The sequence below is a fragment of the Salvia hispanica genome, chromosome 4 (genome assembly GCF_023119035.1).
Source record: "Salvia hispanica cultivar TCC Black 2014 chromosome 4, UniMelb_Shisp_WGS_1.0, whole genome shotgun sequence".
NCBI lineage: Eukaryota > Viridiplantae > Streptophyta > Magnoliopsida > Lamiales > Lamiaceae > Salvia > Salvia hispanica.
In genome coordinates, this window is record NC_062968.1 from 14,695,092 (window position 1) to 14,706,620 (window position 11,529).

General features: G+C 35.1%; 2 protein-coding genes across 4 annotated transcripts; both read left to right on the plus strand.

Moving 5' to 3' along the window:
* Nucleotides 1–145: 145 nt before the first annotated feature.
* On the plus strand, nucleotides 146–6,700 carry LOC125217773 (pentatricopeptide repeat-containing protein At1g76280). 3 transcript variants are annotated; one of them, XM_048119306.1, is made up of 14 exons: nucleotides 146–204; nucleotides 287–350; nucleotides 615–675; nucleotides 846–1,027; nucleotides 1,269–1,376; nucleotides 1,536–1,718; nucleotides 1,942–2,451; nucleotides 2,721–2,816; nucleotides 2,911–3,084; nucleotides 3,426–3,653; nucleotides 3,996–4,139; nucleotides 4,221–4,409; nucleotides 5,343–5,462; nucleotides 5,872–6,700. In XM_048119306.1, exons 1-14 carry the CDS (start codon nucleotides 191–193, stop codon nucleotides 6,268–6,270), a joined length of 2,472 nt encoding a protein of 823 aa, XP_047975263.1. In that variant the 5' UTR covers nucleotides 146–190; the 3' UTR covers nucleotides 6,271–6,700. The 3 variants fall into 3 exon arrangements, with proteins under 3 accessions (XP_047975263.1, XP_047975264.1, XP_047975265.1); XM_048119307.1 differs by having other exon boundaries at nucleotides 618–675; XM_048119308.1 differs by lacking the exon at nucleotides 146–204 and having other exon boundaries at nucleotides 618–675; nucleotides 784–1,027.
* Nucleotides 6,701–8,675: 1,975 nt separating this feature from the next.
* LOC125219237 (6,7-dimethyl-8-ribityllumazine synthase, chloroplastic-like) lies at nucleotides 8,676–11,466 on the plus strand. Its single transcript, XM_048121151.1, has 8 exons — nucleotides 8,676–8,936; nucleotides 9,114–9,226; nucleotides 9,490–9,585; nucleotides 9,971–10,066; nucleotides 10,264–10,342; nucleotides 10,470–10,516; nucleotides 10,730–10,789; nucleotides 11,208–11,466. Exons 1-8 carry the CDS (start codon nucleotides 8,744–8,746, stop codon nucleotides 11,247–11,249), a joined length of 726 nt encoding a protein of 241 aa, XP_047977108.1. The 5' UTR covers nucleotides 8,676–8,743; the 3' UTR covers nucleotides 11,250–11,466.
* Nucleotides 11,467–11,529: the final 63 nt, after the last annotated feature.

Below are 11,529 nucleotides of genomic sequence, written 5' to 3' on the forward strand. Positions count from 1 at the left end.
TATCTTGAGGTACTTGACAATATCCAAGTTAATTTAGTGGAAAAACCCAATTAGTCCGCACCACATAATGGGCCTTCACCTAACGGCCCATTTCTTTAGAAAATCACAGCCCAGCTGGAAATGGAATACAGACTACATCTCTCTCCGAAAATTGAAGTATTGACGCGGTTCGGCCGAAGAAGCTCCGGCGATGTTGGTCAAGAGGTGAGCCGTCGTTCAAAAATCGCATTGCTATTTATTTCTATTGATTTTTCTAATTCATGCTTACTGGAGTTGAATTGAACAGGCTGCTTTTCCGACTAAAATGCACGAACAATTCGTTTCGAGAATGGAAAGCATTTGATACTATAGTACGTTTTTTCATTTAACATTTTTAGCAGTCTTATGTATTTTTTATTGAGAGAAATTGGAAAATTTTAATTCGATTAAGATTATTGTGTTAGAATTCAGTTCAGATAAGTTGGTCTTTTTTTTAGAAATCCAATCCTACGCCAAGAATGTGGATTGATCGAAGCTTGATAGCTGAAGAAAGATGTTTAGCTTATTTAAAAGTGAAATGTAACTGCAGTGATCATCTTGTTCAACACTGCTTAACTATATAAAGTAATCATTAGCAGGGGAAGGAGGAGGCTGTCTTTGTCCAGGGAGGGAGGTTTTTTGGGACCTCTAATGATGGTAAGAGACGGTTATACTTGATTTTTTAAACGATTGCAAAGATGAATACATATGTTGTTGGGCACTTCACCTATGCTCAAAAGTAGAAGTCTTTTTATCGTTTCTCAGCTGTACTGCATTACAGAAAGTATAGTAAAAGATTTTATTAATGGCAAATCTGGGCGGTGAAGGATATCTGCTGACAAAGCCGATTGCGAGAAAATTAGGGGAGGAAGTAATTAATGCACTTCACTCGGGACAAAGAAGTAGAGCTTCTAATCTACTGACTGAGCTTGGTAGTGGAGATCGAGCATCGGAAGTGCATTCTTTCCTTCCTATCCTTCAGTTTTGTGCGAGTGCACCTGATCCATTGGTAGGAATCTTCTCTCTGAAGCTTTGTGTTGCCCATCACCTTCATTTCTGACTTTCTTAAGTTTTTGAGACATTTGTTTTGTCTCTCACTGTGACGACCTTAAAGTGATTAAATATAAAAAAGATCTCGTATATAGAAAGAAATACTATATGCCTGTGTGTATGCAGAACGGTGGGAGGATGGTGATATGGATCATCACCTGGTTTCAACATATTGATAACTGATGTATCTTCCTCTGCAGTTTGCGATGGAAACTTGGAAACTTATGGTGGAGAAGGATGTGAAATTGAGTGGAAAATGTTATTTATTTACAATTAAGGCTCTCTGTAAAGGTGGTTATTTAGATGAGGTATTTACATGTTGTACTCTTCTGCTATTGTTTCATGTCCATCTTTTGGTTGTGTTTCACTTCATGCAGGAATCATCTAATCAGTTTTATATTGTAGTAAGGTCATAGAAATTGTCTTTGATGAGCTGGATAATATCTTCTTATTTTTCAAAACATCAGGCATTCAGTATACTGGGCGTTCAAAGGGCACATGCGGAAATATGTCCAACTTTACAAGTGTATAATTGTTTGTTAAAAGCCTCCGTTCAAATGAATAGCTTAAATCATGCTAATGAAGTCTTGTATTTGATGGAGCAAGAAGGAATGCTCAAAGACATTATTACGTACTCTCAGCTTCTCAAGGTATGCAGAATCCTAGTACTATATTTGTTGGCAAGTACTTTACAACATAAGCACTGCTACATTTACTGGATCATTTTTTTGAGTAACATTATTATGTTGGGATTATTATGCTGGGATATTATTAGTTTGAAATGTTAATTGGAGGGACATAAACTAAATTATGTTGGGATTCAATTGTGATTAAGTAAGAAGCTTAAACTATTTTTATATGTATTTTTATCAGCTTGCAGTCTTGCAGCAGAACCTCTCAGCAGTTCATGAAATTTGGAAGGACTGTATTAAGTACTATTCTCTGAGCATTATAACTCTTCGGAAGTTCGTATGGGCTTTCACAAGATTGAAAGATTTAGAGTCTGCTTATATGGCATTGCAGAAAATGGTTGCTGCAGCTTCCCAGCATAAATTTAGTACCACAGCAACTTATGAGCAAATGTTGTGTATTTCAAGATTGGATGTTCCTATCCCTTTCAGCGGCGATTTGGCATGGGATCGATACACTAGGAGTAGTGGTACTTCTGTATCTTATAGTCCCGTGTATAACAAAGAAAATGATTCGACTAAGGGGGCTAGATTTGGAATGCAAGAGACGGGAGTTGCACATGCTGCTATAAGTTTGTCAGAGCAGCCTTTCTCTGGACCTGTCATTAAATTATTAATGTGCTCCTTCGATGACATCATTTCCTCTTGTGCTCATTCTCGGAATATTATGTTTGCTGAGCAATTAATGTTACAGGTATGACAAGTTTGTTACTTGATCTGTAGTCAAGAGGTCTTATGTAATTTGTTGTATAAGAGAGTAATCTTTTGAAATAAACAGTGAATGGTGTGAATTACTTAGAGTATTCTCCAGTGGTTCTCTAAGTATATGTACGTAATGCTGTCAGCTGTGAAGCATTCCTCATAGGAGATAGGGAGGGAGCGAATGTGGTAGTAAATAGGAAAAAAGTAAAAGAAATATGGTTGATAGTTGACCTATGGTTTCCGCTTATTTCCTCTTTTCAGATGCGAGTTCTTGGCTTGGAACCATCTTCTCGTACTTATAATGGCTACATAAGAGCATTGGTTTCTGTGAAGACATTTCATGATGGCATGGAAGTGGTAAAATAATCTTTGCAGTTATGTCTTTTAGAGGCTGGGTAGTAGAATTTATAGTTGATTTATGATTATACATTCATTTTCATGCCTTTTGCAGTTAAATATCATGCGACAGAAAAATATGAAGCCTTCTGATTCTACTCTTGCTGCACTATCTGTTAGCTGCAGTAGGGGTTTGCAACTGGACTTGGCTGAAACATTCCTGGATCAAGTTTCAAAATGTAATCATGTCAATATTTTCAATGAGTTCCTGAAAGCATGTGATACAGTGGTGAGTAGACCCCGTACTGCATTCATATCAGTATCATGCAATTGAAATTGACCTGGCCTATGAATCTAACATTATTAAAGTATTGTAGAATGTGTTTTAGTATCACATTGATTGCATCAATGCAATTACACAAATACCCATTGTTCAGTGTTTCTTAGCCAGCTAATGGGAATTTTTCAAAATGAAAAATCCATACTAGGTAGATTGTAGGGAAATCAATTACTCTTGTTTTCTTAATTTATTTCCTTAATTCATGTGTTTTGGAGTATCCTGATGAAGATTTTCTATTTTTGGGCTGCCAAAACCTTGCCTCTGCTTATACGTGGCCTATAATGTTGCAGGATAAACCTGAACGAGCTATTAGGGTATGGGCCCGAATGAAAGATAAGAATCTTAAGCCAGATATCAGAACATATGAGCTGTTGTTTTCATTATTTGGCAGCGTCAATGCACCTTATGACAATCCAAATCTTGTATCCCAAGCTGATGCTGCTAAAAGGATAAAGGCTATAGAAATGGATATGACAAGGCATGGCATCCAGCACAATCTTTTTTCACTGCAAAACCTGGTAAATATTGCATCATTAAGATTCTTGGTAGTTTCAGCACAATTCTGAAGTACAATTTTCCACGTTTATAAAGTCTACATTGGATAAGTAATACTTAATGACATATCCTCTATATTCAGAGCGTCAAAGTTTATAGTAGAAGTTTGTGGTGTTATAAGAGTTCAAAAGTATATTCTGACAGGTTGGCCTGCTACTGTTTTCGGTTTAGGAGTTTCAAGTTTTGAACTTGAATACTGAGAATAGAGAATTATCCTTCTGTAGATCTAGTGTTGCATCTGTGGACCATAATTTTGCTGACTCTTATGGAATTCCTTACTATTTACAATTTCCTGGTTTCTGCAGCTGAAAGCTCTTGGTAGGGAGAAAATGATCAATGAGCTGATCCAGTACATACGCGTTGCAGAGGAGCAGTGTGTATATAGAAATACAAATCTTGGAGTACAGATTTATAACACTTTTTTGCACTCTCTTGTTGAGGCTAAGGAAGTAAGTATGTCAGTGCTTGATGCTTTCTCATATAAATGTGTGTCAAGAGTACTGATAATAGATTTTCATTTTCATTTTTAGAGTCACGTGGCAATTGAGATATTCAAGAAAATGATTTCGTGTGGACTCTCACCAAATCTTTCAACTTATGGTATCATGATTGACTGTTGTAGCATTATAAATTGCTATACATCTGCTTGTGCCCTGATCTCTAGGATGATCCGTGATGGCTTACCTATGAATGTGGTAATTTATACAGGCCTGGTGAAGGTATTCTTCCATGCTCTATTTTCATCCAAAAGTTTTGTTGAATGTGTATTGAAATATAAGTGTTGGAATTACTTTGCCCTTTCGCTTGTTGATTCTAATTTTACATTTCAAAACTTTTGTATTCCACTTTTTGGTGGCATCATTTTCTCTATGGTGAATTCTCATATAATTCATTGTTACATTTAAAAATTTCCTTTCTATAGGGAGAATACTCTTATGTATTTTGTGAGACCACTAATTCCATGCAATTACTTTTGATCGCAAGTTATGGATATCAAAAACCAATCTCTTATACTCCCTCCGTCCCATAATAGATGACATACTTGGGGAATGGCATGAGATTTTAGGAGATGTTGTTTTGTGTGTTAGGTGGAAAGAGAAAATAATATATTTATATTAATGTGAGGGGGAACTTTTTCCAAAAAAGGAAATGTGAAATCTTTTATGGGACAAACTAAAAAGGAAAGTGTGACTTCTATTATGGGATGGAGGGAGTATTAAATAAGAATCTCGTGCGTTGAACTTGACAGCAAGATGCGGCACTCTGATACAATTTTGGTCTAGGTATCCATTGGGAGGTCTTGAACGTGCATTAGCCATTTTAAGGCGTGAAAGCAACCCGTTTATAAGTTTCGTTACGCACTTTCAGTTCTTATTGTTAGTTGCAGCAGATCTAGCATTTGGTTTTTTTAATTTCAGATGGTGGTCTTTTGGTGCTGACTCAGTTTTTTCTGCTAGGTCTGGCTTACATATTATTTGGACAAAAAGCTTTTATTCTTAATTTTTTTATCCAGAATGTAGAGTATACAGGACATATATAGTATGGGCATTTATCGTCTGTGTAGAACCATCTCGTTTGCGCAAGTGGGACCTGTGAATGGCAGATGAAATATTATAGTTTACGATCTTACAAAAAACCCTTATTTGTGTCAGATCCTGTCGAGGAGTGAAGCATTCAATGAGGCATTTAGACTACTTGATCTGGCGATCACAGAAGCAATTCAACCCGATCTGTTGCTGTACAATGCTATTCTAAAAATAGCTAGTCAAAAGGTAATTTACTTGAGCCAGTTTGTGGTTTTATAGCATATAGATGAAATAGTACTTATATGGTGTAATCAAGAATTGACTGGCTATAAAGAATATCACGTAACAATATCTAGTGAATGTTCTTCTGTTGCTTTTGTTTGAATATGACATTATTGTTGCTGAACTTGGTGGCCGTGGAACATGGCCTACTAATTTTATGGAACATGAATTTTCATCCATACATGCGGGTTCTTGATGAACACCTGCAGTAATATTTAGAATGCCAGCATGATAATTTGTTAAGAGAAGAGGAGCTTTCTGAATTTCTGAACCAAGCATGAGTTGGATAGTTAGAAGTAATTCAAAAGCTGAATAGTACCTAAAAAACAAGTTGTTTATTGGTTGTTCTAAACCTGTAAAGTTAAATTGTCAGGGAAAAATTGGCGTGCTTGAGCTGATTGTAGAGAAGATGCACCGGCTGAAAATCCGACCAGATCCGTCGACCTGCCGCCATGTCTTCTCTGCATATGCAGATAATGGCTTCCACAGCACTGCCATGGAAGCGTTGCAAGTCATGAGTTTGAGAATGATTTCTGAAGAAGATGATATTCTCGAAGAGTACAGGTTGAAGTATGAGAATCTAATATTGGATGAGGAATCGGATGCTGAATCAGAAATAGTTGCGGTTTTCAAAGACTCGCCCGATCTTGTCGTTTCCCTGCTGAATTTAAAATGGTACGCCATTCTTGTGTCGCCACCATCTTGGTTACCAGACCAAAGTCCTTGGGCAAAGAGGCTTTCCAGTAATTATACAGCTAGGCTCAGTGGCTAACAGAATGTTGAGCTTCTCTTTGGTGAATATATGTGTGCCCGGCTCGTTCTGTTAATCACTGAGAAGGGGATTTGTATCTTTCTGCATTGGGTGAGATGCTGGATGAACAATCAGGTACACATAATACAAGTTGCATCTGTAGAATTAGAGGATAAATAAGGCTCCTGGGAATTGAGTGGATGCACTAGGTACTCCCGATATGCTTGATCTTCCCGACAGACAAGACCGTGCTGTTTTAGACCATTCGACTCTTCAACTAACAAAACCTACATGTCTGCAGTAAGCAAAAGTAGTTTCTGCAGCTCTGTAACTCATTTTGTATATCATAGAGGCCAAGATGAGCATTTGCTTCCTTCTGGCGAAATGGTTGCCTCACTTTGTTTACTATTTTGATACATTTATTTTCTAATACAAGTCTATTTATTCTTAATCTTATAGTACTTGAAAAGTAAAAATGTGTTTTGCTATACATTTCAGTTTCATTTAGCATCTAAACTATTCTATTTGTGCATCGGTGGTCATTGTAAAAGAATTGATATTTATAGTTCTTAAATATCATTTCAATTATTTTTCACTATTTTCAGATTAAAAATTCGTTTGTTGTTTTCAATTCCATATCATGTACTCTAGATGTCTTCATTTCATTCTACCCTCTATTTTAACCTCATTCCGTTTCATTTCAAGAAGGCTTTTAAATGCGTAACTTTATTACATTTCAATTTCATTTAGCATAAACTATTCTATTTGTGCATCGGTGGTCTTGTAAAAGAATTGATATTTATAGTTCATAAATATAATTTCAAATATTTTTCACTATTTTCAGATGAAAATGTCGTTTATTGATTTCAATTCCATATCATATAATGTCTTGATTTCATTCTACCCTCTATTTACCTTATTCCGTTTCATATCAAGAACGCTTAAATGTGTAACTTTATTAATATCAACAAATTAAATTTTAAAAGCTATGTTTTTTTTATAAAATCTATTTTAAATTCACCTATTTATTACGTGCTCCATCTATGATTCACTGGCATAAGACCATTTGCAGTAGTGGACCAATCATCTCCAATTTCCTCCTATCACGTTAACATTTTATCATTCAGTCAATTCTTAGCCCATCCTCAACACATCTCAATTTTCACATCACTATCTTTATAATTTATTTTAATTATTAGTGTTTATTAAATACAACAAACAATCGCAAAATAAATTGAAGGCAAAAAATATTGATAAAAACCAAACATATTTCCTTAAAAAAACACAAATCTATAACTAAAAAAAAATTATACAAGTGGAAAGGAACGGGGTGTACATATGGGGGGTAGGGAAAAAAATACATTTTAAAAAAAATGAATTATTTCACTATCGGCACCCATTGGGAATGCTCTAGCCTCTAAGTTGATTATTTTAATGTTTAATATTTTTTCTTTTTTTCACAATATTTATTGTTATATAGGGAGGTAATCAATTGCTAACTAATTACCAATCCCAAATTGAGACCAATTTTCAATCATTAGATTAGAAGATCTTGTGGTTAATATAATGCCAAGTGTAATATATTTTAAATTTAAATAATTATTAATTAAATTAAAAGGGTATTAATGTCAAATCCTATATGTAGTAATTATAACTAACTACTTTCTCTCTCCTCAAAATCATCTCAAATCTTTAAATTTACGTAACTCTCTCAATTTAAATTATTTTTTCGCAAAAAATATATCAAATTAAAGATAATTTAATAAGGATTCCAACGAGATCTCAATTGCATATGTTCCGACGACGTTCGGATGATGAAATTTGATATTTTTTATTTTAGTTTTCGTAAATGTTGATACCCAGATTTTTATCAACAAATACATCAAAAAATCTCAATAAAACCATATAAAAATCTCAATAAATATGTGTTGATATTTTCTTGTACTAATGTTGATATTCTTATATCATATTGTTGATATTTGTAATACACAATGTTGATATAAAAAAACACCCACGAAAATTATCATATGATAACATAATGACGATATTACCCTTTTTGTTGATATTTTGTCTACTATTTATTGAGATTTGTGAGCTTTAATCTCATCCACTCATTTTAAAATCCAAGGGTAGAGATTTAGTCTTGATTTTGGATTAGGGTGCTATAAGCATTAGAATAAGACCCTTGTTATATATACATATATATATATATATATATATATATAGATTGATTATCCACTGATAATTTTTTTTATCATCATCCATTTCTAGCCACCTCTATTGCTTATACCATAGCTATAATACGATACCAAAAAGTACTCCACAATTCTTAACAATAATTTGGGCACACAACGTTAAAATTAATGTCCTAATATAGAAAGCAAATCAAAATTTAAAAAGGACAAAAGTAAATAGAAGTGTATGATTCAGCAAAATTCTCAACTAAAACCTAAACTACTTCGAAAACAGATACTACCGCTGTTGCAGTTTCTCAATGCAAATGGCTTCATTTGCTGCAAATTCATCCCTGCTCTCTCCGAATTCATTCCGTACTACAGCAAAATCTTCTGTCACTTCTTCACCCTTCCGCTGCAATTGCATTTCATTTTACAACAACCACAAACCAACAAATCTAGCTGCAACTACTGCTTTTCCCCTTTCTTCGTCGTCCCACCAGACTCACGAAGGTTTCTTTTTTCTTCTTCTTCACACACAGAATTTCTTCCTTTTTTACTTTTCTATCAACTCCTATTAATGTTTGACCCGATTGCCTGACTGTAAATGCAATTGAAGTTCTTCAAATAGATTATGCTTTGTTTCTCAATTTTGGCTATTTTAATTTTTTTTTTTTTTATCTTTTACAGGTTTGGGATTATGGAGTGAGAAGGCTGGAAAGAAAGAATCATTCTCACAGACTTCAGCTGTTAGACATTTGACCGGATCGCTTACCTCAGCTGAGGGGCTCCGTTTTGCTATAGTCTGTGATGCTGCCCTACTGTAAATTTAGAGTCTTGCTTTCATTGTTTTGCAAACTTGTCTCTTGGGGATGCAATTTTCTAGGAATTTTCTTGTTTGCGGTTTAATTCCTAGTTACACATGCTCATGCTGCGTATTTTTATTTGTTTTCCTGTGTTTTGTCAAAATCAAGGCATCTTGTTTTGGTTTGCAATTTGGGATTTGAGGGGAAGCATTTGTGTTTTTGTTCTCTTTCTAACAACGATGATTTCTTTGGGTATGAAGGTGGTGGCACGCTTCAATGAGATCGTCACCAGGCCACTTTTGGAGGGAGCTTTGGATACTTTCAAGAGATACTCAGTAAAAGAGGAAGATATTGATGTTAGTAATCTAGCTGCATTACGTTTTTTGTGATTTAATTTTATGTTTTATGTGCTCCCGCTTGTCAATAGGAAGATTTTAGGCTGTCTAAATGGAAAATATTTGTTTTCTTACGTGCACAGTTTGGTTACTAATTGCATTTAAACAACTAGAATGCCGATCTGCAAGATATAGTGTCTCCCTATCTATAATGGCATGCATAGGCATTGAAAAGGAGAAAATACGAGTGGATAAACCTGGAGTAAAAAAAAGGAAGAATATTGAATAGCTCTTTGTTTATTTGACCTGTCAAGATAAATCTATCATAGTAGAAATTTCTTCCTTTTTTTGCAATTAGAAACTCTCATGCTAAAGAAAATGTATTCTTCTGATTATCTTGCACTAGGTTGTATGGGTTCCTGGTAGCTTTGAAATCGGCCTAGTTGCTGAGAAGCTTGGGAAATCAAGAAAATATCAAGCGGTCTTGTGTATTGGGGCTGTGGTAAGGTTTTCTTCACATATTATAGCTTCTCTAGTTCAATGCATTCTCATAATCTGTTTTCGGTACATGCTAATATGTTATGATTAAATTATGGAGTGTGGAGGCTATCAAATTCTAAACACCTTTTTGTGTCAATAATGTGTGTAGTGCTCACTATTAGGAAAGATTTTTTTATTATGCCGTTTTTCGCCTGACAGATTAGAGGTGATACATCCCACTATGATGCTGTTGCGAATTCGGCTGCTTCTGGAGTATTGTCTGCTGGTCTAAGTTCAGGTAGTCGAGTCTCTGCTCGGCCTGTCTATTGTTTAAATAATTAACCCAAATGTGGAATATATTAATAATTTCAACTTTCAAACTATTTGGTTCTTAAATATGGGATCTTGTTTCATAACTCTCGCAGGTGTCCCTTGCATATTTGGTGTTCTGACGTGTGATGACATGGACCAGGTAAATTATTAGATTCGTTTGACCTGTGTTTTTCCGACTACTTCATTTTTCATACATTAATTAAGAATCAAAGATAACGGTTTCAGGATGCTCTATGCTTTTGAGCAGGCTTTGTTTAGAAATTTTGTGTTCATTAAAATGTAAATCTATTTTTTTTTTTTTTTTGCATTGCCAAAGCCATTAACATACACAGCAATAACACAATGATTGCAGGCTTTAAACCGAGCCGGTGGTAAGGCAGGAAACAAGGGCTCTGAAACTGCATTGACTGCTGTAAGTTCACTATACGTATCATTTCTTAATTTTCTCCAGTTGGTGTGTTCGTATTCGAAATGGCACTATCCTTTGTAAAGATATTATCATAACTGATACTGGAGTAACTCTGCCTTCTCTGTTTTTATAAGATATTAAACACAAAGGTATAAAGTAAACTGCATATATATCTTGTGAGAGTTGCATTCCATTTCACGAGGCTGCTATCAGCCATGGCACGAGTCACATAAACCTCTAAATATTTCACCGGCATTGGTTTCTGTACTCTACTAACACAATGTAGTCTCCCTATCGGAAGGATTTCAGCATGAGTATTATTGTCATTCTCTAGTTTTAGCCATAGAACATGCATTGTCGACAAAGTGAGCATTGTCTTGGATTTGCACGTTTCTCATCTATTATCTATCTCCATTGGCAGATTGAGATGGCATCTTTGTTTGAGCATCATCTGAAGTTTTGAGGGGCGCTCCTGGTTGCGCCCAAGGAGGCTTTGTTGTGTTGTGTTGTGTTGTGGAGTACCTTTCAACTTGCAGGCTTCGGTTACAATAGTTTTTGGTAACTTTGAATCGATAGGAACCTATAATAATCCAAGTATGTTACCCTACTTTTCCATTTGATTTCTTTGAGACCTGAAAGTTCCCAAGGCTTGGAATTGATAATAAATGAGAGATTATCCACATAAATTGTACAGTATGTTGTATTTTTATCCCTGTTTAACATTTGTGGACACTCAGTAAACC

Coding starts and splice junctions, on each gene's coding strand:
- LOC125217773 (XM_048119306.1), top strand. Junction 1,028..1,268: donor CGAGTGCACCTGATCCATTG/GTAGGAATCTTC, acceptor CTTCCTCTGCAG/TTTGCGATGGAAACTTGGAA. Junction 1,719..1,941: donor CGTACTCTCAGCTTCTCAAG/GTATGCAGAATC, acceptor TATTTTTATCAG/CTTGCAGTCTTGCAGCAGAA.
- LOC125219237 (XM_048121151.1), top strand. CDS start 8,744: ATGCAAATGGCTTCATTTGCTGCAAATTCATCCCTGCTCTCTCCGAAT. Junction 10,067..10,263: donor TCTTGTGTATTGGGGCTGTG/GTAAGGTTTTCT, acceptor TTCGCCTGACAG/ATTAGAGGTGATACATCCCA. Junction 10,790..11,207: donor CTGAAACTGCATTGACTGCT/GTAAGTTCACTA, acceptor CTCCATTGGCAG/ATTGAGATGGCATCTTTGTT.